The sequence below is a fragment of the Balearica regulorum genome, chromosome 1 (genome assembly GCF_011004875.1).
Source record: "Balearica regulorum gibbericeps isolate bBalReg1 chromosome 1, bBalReg1.pri, whole genome shotgun sequence".
In the NCBI taxonomy this organism is placed as follows: Eukaryota; Metazoa; Chordata; class Aves; order Gruiformes; family Gruidae; genus Balearica; species Balearica regulorum.
The window spans coordinates 68,349,025-68,363,702 of record NC_046184.1 but is presented as its reverse complement, the minus strand read 5'-3'; the positions used below and the strand labels follow the sequence as shown (position 1 = coordinate 68,363,702).

Here is a 14,678-nt window from a genome sequence, read left to right as displayed (position 1 = left end):
GGTTAAGCAAATTCCACCGCCTGCTCTGCTTGCCCGGCAGAGAGAGCAGCTCACGACCCTACAGCGAGACAAATCCCCAGGAAGAGCAGCTGCTCCAGCTCCCAACTTCTTCAGCCATGTGCTGGGCACAGCAGACAAAAATAGGTCAGCAAAAGCAGAGATCTGAGGCCAGAGGATCCAACCAGCAGCGAAGCAGCTGTGAGAGGAGCCAGCTCTCACTTCCAGATGTGGCACTATAAATCACAGCTGTAGCTCCTGCAAGATCCTGTCCACCCCCGTAAGCATGCAAACTGTAGGCATCTGGGTTTATTCTATTAAGGCAAAATGCGATGGGAGAAAAGTCACAAGCGATGCTCTGCAGGGAGGGGTGTCCATCAGACCCACCCGGCCACGTCTGCCTGCCACACAAATCAGGGGCTTCACAAGCCCTAAACCTGCAGCCAGTTTCTTCCCAGGCAGGTGGAGAGGGAGCTGGGAAGGGACCTGAAATCTCTCTGGTACAATCCTACAGGGTTCAGAACAGCCCCGCTGCAGGCTGAGATAATCCTGTCTGACCCTCAAATGCTGTGCTGGGCACTGAGGGCGCGGGCCGGGACACACACCTCGTACAGCGTCACGGACACGTACCCTCCCTTGACTCATGCCTTGGGCACAGCAGACAGATGACACCGCCTTTGAGTATGACCAGACGGGGATGACTTCATCCTATAAAATAGCAGGAAAATCAGCCCTGGATTTACAGCAGCTGTTTGCAATTGGGAGCAGGCACAAAAGCAGCAGCTTTTCAGCAGGCTGGCCTGAGGTGGCTGGTATTTAGCAAGAGCCTGGCACATCCCAGGCTGCAGACGGCAGCGGTTGCAGTGAGGAGCCGTGTACCCCAAGTGGGTTAAGGGGCTGCCCTCCTCTGCCACAACAATGGACCTGTACCACAGTCTTGCTTGGTTTTACACATACCTCTCAAACTCGAGCTCCTCAGAGTATTTTGCAGGATGCTTTTTCTGCTGACAAAGCCCACTGGTACTTTCTGCACAGAAATGCTGTGCTCTCACAAGCTCTGCTTGCAGGGGAGGGGGGTGAGGGCAGCCAAATGCAGCACTTTCTTTCACACAAAGCAATTTTTTGAAAGCAAGTGGGGAAGGAACATCAAAGTCCCGTGCGCTGTGTGACTCCATTGCTGGCTGGACCCTCGCTGGAGGGGGTTGCTGCTCCTGTCCCCCCTGGACATTGGGGAGCTGCCCCATCCCTGAGCACGAGCTGTTCGCCGGGGCCTCTGCCCTGCCCCAGCTGCAGGGCCCCGTACGCCACCTCTGCCTGCACTTGAAAAGAGCCTTCACACCTTCAGTCACTTAGCCAGTGAGCACCGCTGTCATTACCTTCCATGACATCAGCCGCAGCAATGCAGCTCATCATCAGTGCATGACGCAAACTGTAATAAATAGCCCCACTTGAATGCCACTGAGCATGTTTCTTCAGTAAATACCTTGTGGGCCAAGTAGAAAATTTCATCAGTTCTTCCTGCTTTGCTTCCTGTTGCTGCCTCGTGTTTTGGGAGCCCCGGCACCCGGCCTTTCCCCAAGCAGACCACTGGTGGTGGGAGAGAGCTGTGCACTGAGCCCCTGCCCATTTGGCTCCTCTGGGGCCGGGCAATCATTGCCATCCTTCCCACCGGCATTATGAGGAGCAGCGTGTGCATTGCACAGGGATGCACACAGGCCCTCCTGGAAGAAAGGCTGCGGGGACGGTGGCAGGAGGCCACCAGCCTTCCTGGAGGCCCTGCCGTCCCTCGGCCATCATGCCGGGGGCTGGCCTCTTGCGGGCAGCAGGGAATGGGAGAGGGAGCTGCCAAGACAGCCCCCACGCTGGGGAGAGCAAGCGCACCGATGCCATAGGTTACATACTACCCAAAAACCCAAGCTGCGCTTGCTTGTCTAAATTTCAGGCAGCAGTAGCCCGCCCCCCAGGCAGCAAGGGCTGGAGCCTGCTGTGACCCTGCTCCTGCCCTGCTCCGAGGGATGCAGCATCGCTTTCAAATCTGGCAGGAGGCTCGCTGGCAAAGACAGCAAACCCAGCCTGGGCACCCCTGCGGGCAGCAGGACTGGGGAGCTGGGCCAGAGCCAGGGCAGAGCCCAGGGCTAGCTGCCACAGCCAGAAGCAGGCAGGGAGGTGGCAGGAGCAGCTGCCACCTTCTGAGAGGGACAGCTTCCCATTTCTCCTTCCCAGCAGCAGCTGCCGCCCCATGGCACAGCCCTGGCTGCTCCTGCTGCGAGCCGGGGGGGAGCTGCCCCCAGCCTGCCTCTGGCACAGCGAGCAGCTCTGGCTGCCGGCCGGCCCCACAGCCCGGCGTCGGCTGCAGAGGAAAACTTCTTCAGTTTAGGGGAGCTCAGCTCCAGGCAGCGCTAAGGCAAACCTCACACCGTACGCGCAGGTTCGGTGCGGTTAGAGATGAAAACAAGAGATAGCTACTGGGGCCAGTTTGGGTGTCATTTGCCTCTGTTAGGGAAACACATCGCTGCTCTGGAACCCAGCCAGGCCCCTGATTTTCCCATCTCATTTAAAGCTAGACCAGTTCAGTTTTTATGCCAACTGTGCATTTGAGCCTCAGTGCCCAGTTGCACCACTACAGAGATGAAGCCGCTAATAAGCGAGACCATCGTGAATCTCCAGTGCAAACATCTCCCAGCTCAGAAACAGTACTAGCTGTATTGGCCAACCATGAATTTTATTAGAGGAGAGAAGAGCAAAGGTGAAGCTCCTGGAAATAAGACTGAGCCAGCAAACCACCCCCTTGCGCACAGGCAGCAGTGCCAGGCTCACGAGTGCAATGATGAACACAATGACCTGACAGTGAACACGATGGTGAACAAGGGACCAGCGACACCGCGGTCCTCTCGCAGCAGCTGAACTGCAGTGCTGCCCAGGTGATGCTGGGCAGAGAGTTTTCTCAGGCACTTTTCCTACAGTGCTCTTTGTTAAAATAGCTGATCAGGTGTGACACACTCAATGTTGCCATGAGCTCAAGGCCAGTATTCCTTCTTCGTAAAGAGCAATACAGACCTAGGAATTAACATATAGCCTCTCCAAGGAGCTGATCTTTTTAGGGAACTTCATTCAGAGCACATCAGTGCTCAGTGTTCCTGGAAACCAGCCTGGAGAATTTCAGCTTGGGCATGTCAGATACAGATGCACTGACCAGCAGGAGAGTGTGGTTCAAACAAATTGCTTGATGCCACGCAGGAGGCAGGAGGGGAAAAAAACCTCAGTTTTGCAGGGAAGCCTCTAATAGCTTCAACTAAACCAACTTCAGCTCCTCCATTCTAATCATATGCTTCATTTATTTCCAGCTCCTTAAAAAGTTATGCAATGGCTTTAGACATTCACCCTTATTGCAGCACTTTAATCCACACTCAGGGTAAGTTCAGCCTTTGCAATGAATGAAGCAAGTGATTCTTAGGAGAGGGCAAAGCATGGCCACAGCTACATGCAGAAGAGGTAGGACGCACAATTTTAGCCTGCTAGACAACTTTGAAGTATCATTCTGCTTTCTGAAAACCGAATAAACCCAATTCATATTCAAATGTGGCAGCTTCTTTTAGTGTAATTTGTGTGTAATCTGATGCCGATGTTCTCCATGCTCCTTGAATTTGCTCTGCATTTAAAAAAAAAATCAATAAAAAATTCCATCCGGAGACCTCAAGCTGTCACAGGTCATTTACTGGAGCTGGCTCTCTTTCAAGTCACTGCAAAACATGTATCTTGACTCAAGTAACTGATAAACAGCACAGCTGTAGGTGCCCAGACTCAGTGTGAGCCAACACAAGAGGAGGATTAGGCAAATCTTGCCCAGGCAGTTCACAGGTGTTTGCTGACAGCCGAGGGACAGCGATGAAGGAGCAGAAGGCTCCACTGCAGGCACAGGGCTGTTCTGGTCAGCACCAGCCCCACTCCCTCCTCAGCCAAACCCCACTCCTTCCCACCCCTGCCAGCCCCCAAGCCTGCATACCAGGAGACCATCAATCCCTTACATGGGTACAGGCTGGGAGGCATTTCCTCTACACCAGGAATTTGAGTCCAGGCCTCCTGAATGTCTCTTCTCAATCTCAACTCACCTAAAAATTTACCTACAAGGTCTCCAGCACCCAACCTCTTTCCCCCCCCAGCTCTTGTTCTTTGCACCCTCAGTCCCGCCTGCCCAATTTTTCTGTTTGCAAGCTCTCACCCCCAGTGCTTCACCTTTGGGTTTTCAGTACTGTCTATAAATCTCCATTTCTGTTCCTTCCACCACGCTCCACCCAGTTTGACTCCTTGTCAAAGCTTGTTGCCTTCCCTTGTCTGCCTGTTACCCCTGGCACCCAGCCTGCACTGGCAGGAGAAAGCCCTTTTAAACCTTGGAGCCAGGAAGGGGACAGTACACACACAGTCTGCTCTAAAATCTGCAAGACCACCTGGAAAACTGAGCCACTGAAAAACAGTGTCTCTGAATGTACAAAAATAGATAACCTTTGAATTTATAGCTAGCCTAGGTTTGGATGGAGACTTGGGGATGGACAGAGAGACCTGACAAAGGCTAGCCAGCCCCAAGACCACCCTGTAGCTTTATACCCTTGCTCTACAGCACAGGTTCATCTACACTTTCCAAAATAAAGATGAAACTTTGCATTAACACCAATCTCACTTTGTCATCAAGTTACTTTAAAAATACGGTAGAGGTCAAAACCAAGCAGACATGGGACAGGATATGCATTGTCCCAGGTTGTTCATTCTCTGCAAATTCAGAATAACTGTATGTCAGGGGAATTCTTATCACAAGCAGCTTCATGAAGCAGTGGCACCAGACACACCTACCACCACCTCCTTCCTCCACACACTATCTGCTCCGTACTACAACCAGCGACTCCGTTGGGCATCAAATCAAAGTCTAGACTTTGGAAAAACAAATTTCCCTCGAGATTAGCACTGTAATTAAGAGGCAGCATGGTCCACAGACACCTTTGTCTGCTGTGATGTGTATATGCGCTAGACAAGTATTGAAATCTTACAGCAAGACCAGGCACATACTTGATGTGAATTATAGCCATCAAGACGACACCATGTAACAGAACTAATGTTTCAGTCGCGCAAACTCACCTACCCACTGGCTTTTGCTCAAGGAGGCATACAGCAAGCATTGGTTCAACCATACGTAAACAAGCATTTAGGGATCAGTTTGGTTTCTGTGCCAGCAGAAGTCTTTTACCTACAAAGCATTGCCTGCAAGCACTGGGAAGGAAGAAAGCAAGAGTGACTCTTTCAAGCTTCACATGCAGCACAGAAAGACCCAAACTAGACAACAATCGATTTGGTTCTTTTATTAGCAGAAGTTAAGAATACAGCAAGTAATAAGATCCCATCTTATATGGAACCATCACCAGAGTCCCCAACCATCAAAACCCCAGAATGTGCTTCATTGCTTCCAGCAGTAAGCAATTTTTAAAAAGAAATATACTGAACAAGGCCACTATTTAATGGGGAAGGAAAGAAGCTGTAGGTCCTAACTATTCTATGGCAATAACCTGCACACAGAGCAAGCAAGCCTCTGACTGCTGAGAGTAAGGCATTCAGGTGCCAACCTGGGAAGAGTTCTCAGCAAGAGCTACAGAAAAGTGCACAGCTAGGTTGTTTTTATTGGAACACACAAACTTCTTGAACAGAGAGACTGACTGCGTTAAGAACAGCAGGTGGAGTACTGTGTTTTTGTAATAGTTCTGTGCTGTGTAGGACCAGGTTACAATCACCCTTCAAGGAGTGAACGTGGGATGATCCAGGATGGAGACTGCCACTCCTGCTGGTACTGTTACAGAGGTATCCCAAAGCGCCTCACAGACAACTCGGATTCTGATATGTACCACACTTTTCTCAGACACCGGTATAATTCCTGCCAGGCAACTCTACATCTTTGACCAGGATGCCAGTGCTATTAACCCTTATATCCAAGTTAATACTGCTCTTTACTTCATTTTAGTACCACACAGACCTGTGATAAACTACTTCTGGCCCTACAGGCATCCAGCGTAGTGATCCTACTGAGAACACATCCCCCTAAGCTTGCAGACCCTGCTGCAGCACCTCACCTTGCTCTCAGAGGCTTTACAAAGACTCCATTCGAGGGGTGAAGCCTTAATATCCAGTCAACTTTAGGAAGGCATTCTGCTTCTACTTGACTCCATCAGGCAAAGTAACTCCCCAAAACACACTCCGTGATATCCACGGTATGGGAAAATCTTTGTAATCCACGTTTTTCCCTTGAAGGATGAAAATTCAAACTTGCAGGAGTCTCAAACAAAAAAAAACCAAAAAACCACACAACAAAAAGCCACCCTTCACCTTCCTTCCTTGTGAAACACAGCATTTTATGAGCTGTTTAACTCATCTGTGAGAAAGGTAATTGCTCTGAATTTCCAACTAAACACTCCAAGCAATACCTGTGCCATAACAAACAAAACGTTCAAGTTTCATCTAACGACTCCAAAGATTCTCCTTCAGTCTGGCTTCTGACTGGGCTCCAACGATCAAGCTACATCAATTACACAAGAGAAGGGTATATGCCTCCCCTTATATAGGAGGTGCGTCTGCTCCACAGCAATCCAGCTGAACTCTTAGGTTTAAGAAATACCAGCAGTCCCATTGCTAAAGCACAGATGGGAAGCAGACCTAAGGAAAAAAAAAAAAAAAAAGAAAAAATGGAACTGCATTGGGCTGATTGTGGATTTTTCCTCTTAAAAAGAAAAACCTGCAAACTCCCTTGGCATATGGAGCCTGACACATGAGAAGGTAATGTGCTTGAGGTCTGCAGTAACTGTTAACTCCCAAGTCCTGGAGCATACAGCTTCCTCTTTCCAGTCCATCTTAACCCCACCTCTGTCTCCCCTCACATGCTCAACTATCTTTTGACAAGTGCGTTACCATCATTTCTTCAGACCAAACAGAGCAGGCCTGCAAATGGCAACCATCTACTTAATGGGGGCCTTTGGGTATAGGCAGGCACTGATGGAGTTGGACCATTTGCCACTTCATGTGCAGTTATCCCATCATGCTTCAATTCATAGGATGAGACCCAAAACAACCAACTGTAAGACACACTACCCAAAACTATACAGGCCACACAAGCTTGGAAGGCAGCCGTCCCACACGCCTAGGCAGGCGCAGATGTCTCTTTCGAGTTACTCAAGTAAATGAACTTGCTAACACTGTGACCTGGATGACAACGTGATTAATCCAGCCTTCACAACCCTTGTGTACATGTACTGAATCTACTCCAAGTGCTGGCCAGGACCCCACATTGCCCAGGGCATGCTGGCCACCAGGAAAATCTGCAGGGCCAACGTACTTCACTCCTGGGAATTTTACCTGGTCCTCCTGCAATCATTCATTTTGTGCAAAATTGAAACAGTGTGTGGTACTTGCATGTTGCATTCTTTACAAAAACCCTTTTCCCCCCACCCATTGTTTAAAACATTTATATAAATTTTATTTAAACAGAAAGTTAGAAATCTTATTTACAATTTGTTTTTCTCCCAAAAGAGCATCTAAAATCAACTCCCAAACCCTCCAAGAGGATATAAATTTAACCTTGATTTTTTTTTTCTTAAAAAAAAAAAAAGGAAACTGCTAAGCTATCCCTCCCCAATTCTACAAATAAATATGGCATTGAACAGAAGCCGATTTGGAAAGGGTCCTCTGTAGCTCAATCTGTAGATCCCAAGAATAAATTAGGGTTTCAGAATTTCCTGGTCTTCAAATTGATTCATTCCATTGCTTGAGGTATAGAATTTATCTTGGTTAGTCAGAATCCCCATGAAGCTCCATGCCCCATCAGCTGAAACTTGGATTCTTCTTAGGTATTCATTTCGCTAGCCTGTATGCTTCAACCGCACTTGCGGTACTGTTTTGGTTATGATCTTGGGCTGAAGGCTGGTTTTACTGCATCCCATCTTCCTCTGTGCAGCCTCCTCCAACCGTGAAACGGAACTCCTGGAGGTTTGAAACCCCGTGGAAGTGCACAAAAGCACCAGCCACTACAAAGACGTGAAACAGCTGATGGGAGTGGAACTGCGGAAAAGAAAACACTTCTGTTTAGCCAGGGTACTTTGGGTTCTAGCGATACCCTGTCTCCAAAAAAGCCACACATTCAGCTGAAGTACACAGTAACACGTAGCAGCACCTCAAACCACAAGCTGCAAAGTTAAGTTGTATATTAAAAGCCCATCCCACTCCTATCACTAGGAAAATAATCAAATTATCCACACATACCCCCCAACCCCTTCCTTCAGTCATCTTAACCAGCTGGCCCATCAACAAATATGCTACGTAAATGCTACAGCACATCTTTGTGAAAGGACAAGGATAATTTCAAAGCTTTGGGCAAAAGATTTAAACAGGACACTTAAAATTAGTTCGTCCATAACACACACTGGTGGTTTATTGATAAAAAGGGTGCTCTCACACAGCTAACAGGTATAAACTCTGCTCTGGTCACAGGCATAAGTTTTACCAAGTGGACTTTCAGAACATTGTTATTTTATTTCTCTGTCACAGAGAAACAGAACAGGAAAAAAGGTATTATATTAAAACCTAGAAATAACCAGATGTTCTGAATGAACGCCCTGGACACTATTGATTATAGTACATCAGAATGGAAACCATGAGGGAGCTACATGACAAAACATGCCCTTGTCTGAGGGAAGCCATACCAATATGAACAACGCTCTTGAAAAATTTCTATGAATGTGTATTTGCAGGCTCCACAGGAAGCTTGGAAAAGAGTTGGTGGTACAGCAGTACTTTTGGAGCCTAGCTCATTATCATAACAAGGCTTTGTTTGGCCATTTAAACAAACCTAGCAAACCAGTGCTGTGCAAGGCGACTCAAACGACCCAGGCCTCATTCTCACTTCCAGTCATCTTCAGGAGCCTTAAACTATCCTAGTGGAAGTACAGTTGCCTTCCAAAGGTCCGCCTCCCTCTCACCTCTACTCTTGCTCCACTCGATTTCTTTCTTTACATCTTCCCCACATACTTCCCCTCCACAGTCTTTGTGATCCTTTCCCTCATCCCAAGTTTCTACCACCCACCCACTTGCTCACCCTACTTTCCCTTCTTCTGGGCCAGAGATCCCTCCAAAGCCTACCATCTCTATCCAGTGTTTTCACTGGCTGTGCAAGATGGAGCCAGACATGGTGAAGATCCCAGAGAACACACTGAACATCAGAGAAATAACCTTCTGTGCACTATTCTGCACAGAAGTAAAGATGTGTGTTTGCAGATCCTCAACACACATACACACAAAAAGGTTCACAAAGTTGCTTACCCAACTGTTAAAAGCTACGTAGTACACGTGCTGGGGTGAATTTGCACACCAGCAGTTACCTCAGAGCAGACAGTTTGTGATAACTCAGCGAGAGAGGCACCAGGTAAGCCAGGCTCAGAGAGCCCACAGTTGTTTGGCTCCTTAAGACCTATGCTTCCGGTGCAGCAGTTTGATACTGGCAATAAGAAAGCACTGACAAAACATCCTCCAGCCTCAAGGGGAACCAGCTTTCACGTTGGTCTCCTCATCCAGTCATTCTGTAGACTCACCCAGATGTCACACTTGCCAGGGAAGAATCTCTCCGGGATGCGGGCAGCATATAGTGCAGCACCAGTGATGTACAGGCATGCCATGAGTGCCAGCCAGCCTATCTGCCCCATTGTGGCTGCTTTCAGGAGCCCCTCAGAGATGACAAAGTGCAGGGTGGGAATAACCCCACTAAGACCCAGACCTAGAAATACTCCTGGGAGGTAAAGAAAATGTGGGAGAGTCAGGTTTGAACACAGTGGCGGTAAAAGGAAACAATGAAAACACAAAAAAGTATGGAAGGAAAACTCAGTATCGGCCAAAGCAGCAGAAAGGTGACAACTCTTGAAGCTGGAGGTCCCCAGAAGAGCTTTATTGGAAAGGACAGACTTCCTTTAAAGGATGGACAGACTTCCTTCATACGCCAGAAGCTACTTAGTTGTATGTTCCAGCAGATACTGAAATTTTGCATTTACTGATTGCATCTGCCAGCTTTAATGTACATTAAGCCAGTTACACATCTTGGACTGTAGAGGGCACTGAGACTACATGAACTATGTCTCACTTTACCACGATCTCTCAAGAGCAAGACAACAAGGAGAGACAACAAAGAGATTTTTTGTCACATACTGCACAAGTAGTCCTAGGAAACAGAAAAATAGCATCTGTGGCTCATCTGATCTGCCATATACGAGAACATGGTTTATTCATTTAGAATTTAGCAGCAAGTACAGGAATCTTGTTTAAAAAAAAAGTATGCGTGGGGGGAATAATCACGTCCCATCCACAGATTTTAAGTTTGGAAGACTGAATTCTCTGAAGGTACACCCATAGCTTGTCCAGGAAATCTAGATTTACTGTAGACAGTGTGTACAGGTTAAGTAACAAGAAACATTACTATTCAACCCAGCTGTGTGCACATCCCATAGCTGCCCTCTAAAGCTTGCTTTCTTCCTACCTGAGAATGTAAAACCAAATCTGGTTTTGTTTTGATGATGTGAAGAGAAAAACTAGGCTCTTTGTCTTAAATACGTATTTTATCTAGGCAAATCATCCAGATTAATTTGATCTCATTCAATGATTTGCTAGTGTCTGAGCCCAGTATTACAAAACCAAGACAAACAGAAGTACATGTACACACACCAAGCAATCAGTCCTTTTTGAGAGAGCAAAGTTGCTAGATATAGCTAGAAGCACTTTGCACTACCTTTCCTACTGCATGTGTTACTGTCCATTTCAGGAATGCACTTCCAGGACTTGCACCAGCCCTTATCTGTGCATCCAGTCGGCTGTAACAAATACTGAAAGAAAACCCACCAAGCTCCCAATCCAAGAATATTAGCTCTCTATAAGATTAAGCTCTCAAGTCTTCCCAAGATGGTTTTTCCAAGTGGCAAGTACAAAGGAGGAAAGGCAGTCAAGAAGCTAAACAGTTAACTTCACGTCTTACCTGCCCTTACTCCCCGGTATTCAGGGGTTGCAAACATGTCCCATTGTGAGACAATTATGGCTGCGATGCCCAGGACACAAATCACAATCAAGTAGATGAAGCAAGGCTGAGGGTTGCAATAGAAGGAGTAGTACAGCCATGGTACAAAGCTGCCCATTATAAGAAGTGCAATGCCAGAATAATCCAGCCTAGAAGGAAACAAAAAATCAGTTTGATAAGAAATGCGAACCTTGGGAAGTCCTCACACCAATGCTCTCTTCTTTAGCAGACCGTCTACTTCTCACTGCAAAATGAAGTTATTCTCACTATTGCAGCTTACTTCCTGATGGCAGCTCTTCCACCAACGCCATCCTACAGTAATAGATTACCTGGATAGACTAGTAAGCTAGTAAAGCCATTTTTGGCCAGTCATCAGCAATACATACAGCAGCCTTTAGACCAAAGCTTTTTGAAGGAAACTCAGATTTAAGCTTCAGATGAGAAAAAAAGCAGCACAAGAGTCCTCTGAACACAAAAAAGGGCACACAGTTTGTTGTGAGAGCACAGCCAACACAAACACTTTAGTATCTGACAAGCACGAGTTAGTTAGGCATCAGTTTAAGTGACCGCTGGGGAATAATGTTGCAATTTTTCAATCATGCTGGTTTTCTATACACCAGTAAAGAAAAGGAATTCCTACAGCCATTGCTTTTTACCACACCCTGTCAAAATGCTCCTACAGAAGTTGGAGTTAATTTTTCAGAAGGGGATTTTAATTGCTGGGTTACTTTAGAGGTGGTCTTGCAGATTACACAATCCTAGGTTGAGTAACCTTAGGAAAGACAAGATACGTAGCAGACAGCGAAAAAAGAATGCATAGTAAAACCAAAAGACCAAGAAATCTTGATACAGCTTGTGGAGCTGTCTTACAGAAGTTTAAGATTCAAAGTTACTCAGAATAGTTGAAATGACAAGAAGTGACAGTTGCATTAAAAATTCAAAGTCCTGCAATTAAGCTTTAGGTATATTACTTACAGCAGCAAGATACATGCAGACGCCTGCCAAACAGCAGAAGATGAAGGAGTTTTAAGACTAAAACAACCACAAAAACTCACGCTGAAACAAACAATAATTAGAAGAAGCTGCACTGAATCTCTCCCCAATTCTGTTCCAAAGTATATCCAGTCATGCAATGAACTCCTGCGCTGGGGATCCAGACATAAATCCCAATCTTGTTTTCCTACCCGTTTCCTATTTCACCTACTCCGTCCTCTAGGCACTTACTTGGAGAAGAGCCGGGAAACACCTTCTGAGTGACAATAAACTGTGTGGAAGAGCCATGAGAAGGAGAGGCAGAGTATGGCTCCCAAGAAGAACAATCCAACAACCACTTTCTCCTGCACAGGTGCTACAAAGGACATGTTTGGCCGGAACATGTAGAAGATTCCCAGACAAAGGAAGAACACGCAACCTGAAAAACAGTAAGGCAGAAAGGTGTTAAGTTCATGCATAGCGAAAGCTTTTCTTTCTAAAAGCATGACTGTAACATACAGGAGCACTAAACATAGGAGCTGCATGACAACCAGCAGCGCACATGCAGAATACTAAGTACTGCCCTGCTTCAGATGTGCATTCCAACCACATTTTTGTCTCAGACTGATGCAACACAGACTTGCATGTACTTTGTATTTTTATTTGTTTTGCAAGATGCCTGACAACTAGTTGGACATTCTAGAACAATTAAAAAAAAATCTGTTTCAAAACGTAAAAAAGAGAGGGACACAGCTCAAAGAAACCTTTTCCTTTCAAGGCTCCTTGCAAGTTGAAAACCACTCATATGAGCTGCAATTTAAGTGTGTTCTGTGGCAAGAAATGCCATCTCAACACCTACACACTTGGGGAAAAAAAATATCTACCAGTAATTTATCAACAATCAGGAAATTTTTAATTCATTCATTTGAATTGAATGCCATAATTAAGGAAGTTCCATCGAACCTTGGTGGGATAAAATTAGGAGAGGAATACCAACCTGTTAATTTAACAGGTTACTAGTGGAATGATAATGCTGACCACCCCACACACCTTTCTATTCTTGCTCTCAAAGACAGCAATGAAGCCAATTAGCATTAGAGCAAGCTGAACATACCTAGAAGATGTGTCCAGATGTTACCAGTCTCTGTATGTATTCTGAAGATACTCTTAAAACAAGCCCGGAAGGAAGGCATGGGTGGTCTGTGTCCATGCAACAGGTAGTCATTGTCCTTTAGCCAGTCAGGCAGAACATCATGGGGAATGACTCTCCATCGGCCCTCCCATACCTAGAAGTTAGAAGATTTTGGATAAACGCAGGGAATTGAGTTCCACTGATGTATGGCAAAAGTCAGAACATCTGTATTAGCAGAAGTGTTCATCTACGAGTACAGTAAACAGAAAAGGGTTGATGAGATAGATATCTCTGGGGAAAAGGCTTTACACTTGAAATATAATGCTGAAGTCACTGTTCCCTACTGCAAACAGCATCATTATGAAGTTGAGCTGCACCACCAGAGAAAGGAATACTTAGCATTTCACTGAACAAGACAGCTATTGAGCTTTTTTACTGCTAATGAAGGGAAAGCATTTAATTCATTTCCATGTTCTGTTATTTTCACAGATCATCCTATCCATTTAATTGAAGAAGCCTACACCTAGTTCTCTCCCAGAAATAAATAAGTAAAAGCCTGTTTTTCCAACCACAAGCTAATCTGAGTATATATATCTGCTAGCATTTGGGGCAGTCTAGCAAAAAAGCTACCCATCAGCACTAATATGGGCCAGAAAGCATGAAGTGGCAAGAATCCAGTGAGAAGTGTCCAATCTCTTATCCAGGTTGGAAAAAAAATGCTCCCACACTCCCAAAACAAACGGTGACAAATCAGTTAAGGCAACAAATTCATGACTCTTGATTCCATCAGATTTCTTCTTTAAAGGGAGAGAGAGCATATGTGCACACATCTATTCTTGCAGCTGTTTCGACATGAAGTGTGCACAGGTGTTCTTAGCGCTGCTTCAGTAACATAAGATATATGTAGTCTTCAGTTTGGCTTCAGAAGCAGCACTGCCAAGCAGAGGGGTATCAGGGAACTGCTTTATGTACCGGGGTTATTTCTGCAGTGTTCCTTGTATTTGTCGTCTGGCTAGTAATACAGGAGCAAGCCTGAAGAATCCTGAAACACTAAGTTTAAAAAGCTACATTTTTATTTCAGTTTTAACAACAAGAGCCCAGAGTTTTTAAATCAATTCTCCACACTCCTTCATGGAAGCAAAACAAAACTAATCAGAATAACAAACCCAATTAAACAAGAAAATAACTCATTTACTTCAAGAACCAAAAATTTGAATTGAGGTAGGAGCAGCAGGAGGGAATTCATTTTATACAATCCACCCTACAGAACATCTAAAAAGGGGAAAAGATGCCTAGTAAGAAAACCCAAACAACAAAACAACCCCACACAAAAGACCATCAAGTCCCTCTGTAAAAATAAAGACAAGTTCATTAAACCAGCAACAAGTGTATAAAGGGGCAGCACTCCTTTCACCAAGAAAGGAGGGCCAGAGACTGATACAGCCCCACGGCTCTAAAAAGTAGTAAAAATTGAGCCAAGGTCAGTAATTACAAAAT

At 45.8% G+C, this 14,678-nt stretch overlaps 1 protein-coding gene across 3 annotated transcripts in view; it reads right to left on the bottom strand.

Moving 5' to 3' along the window:
• Positions 1-5,330: 5,330 nt before the first annotated feature.
• ADIPOR2 (adiponectin receptor 2) overlaps positions 5,331-14,678 on the bottom strand; it is a 49,536-nt gene continuing 40,188 nt past the window's right edge. For all 3 annotated transcript variants that reach the window (XM_075756980.1, XM_075756961.1, XM_075756972.1), the window contains 5 exons: positions 13,164-13,335; positions 12,302-12,488; positions 11,039-11,226; positions 9,612-9,805; positions 5,331-8,085 (listed from right to left, as the gene is read on the bottom strand). In XM_075756980.1, coding sequence (XP_075613095.1) covers positions 7,954-8,085; positions 9,612-9,805; positions 11,039-11,226; positions 12,302-12,488; positions 13,164-13,335 — 873 coding nt within the window. In that variant the 3' untranslated portion in view covers positions 5,331-7,953. The remainder of the gene's footprint in view (positions 8,086-9,611; positions 9,806-11,038; positions 11,227-12,301; positions 12,489-13,163; positions 13,336-14,678) is intronic.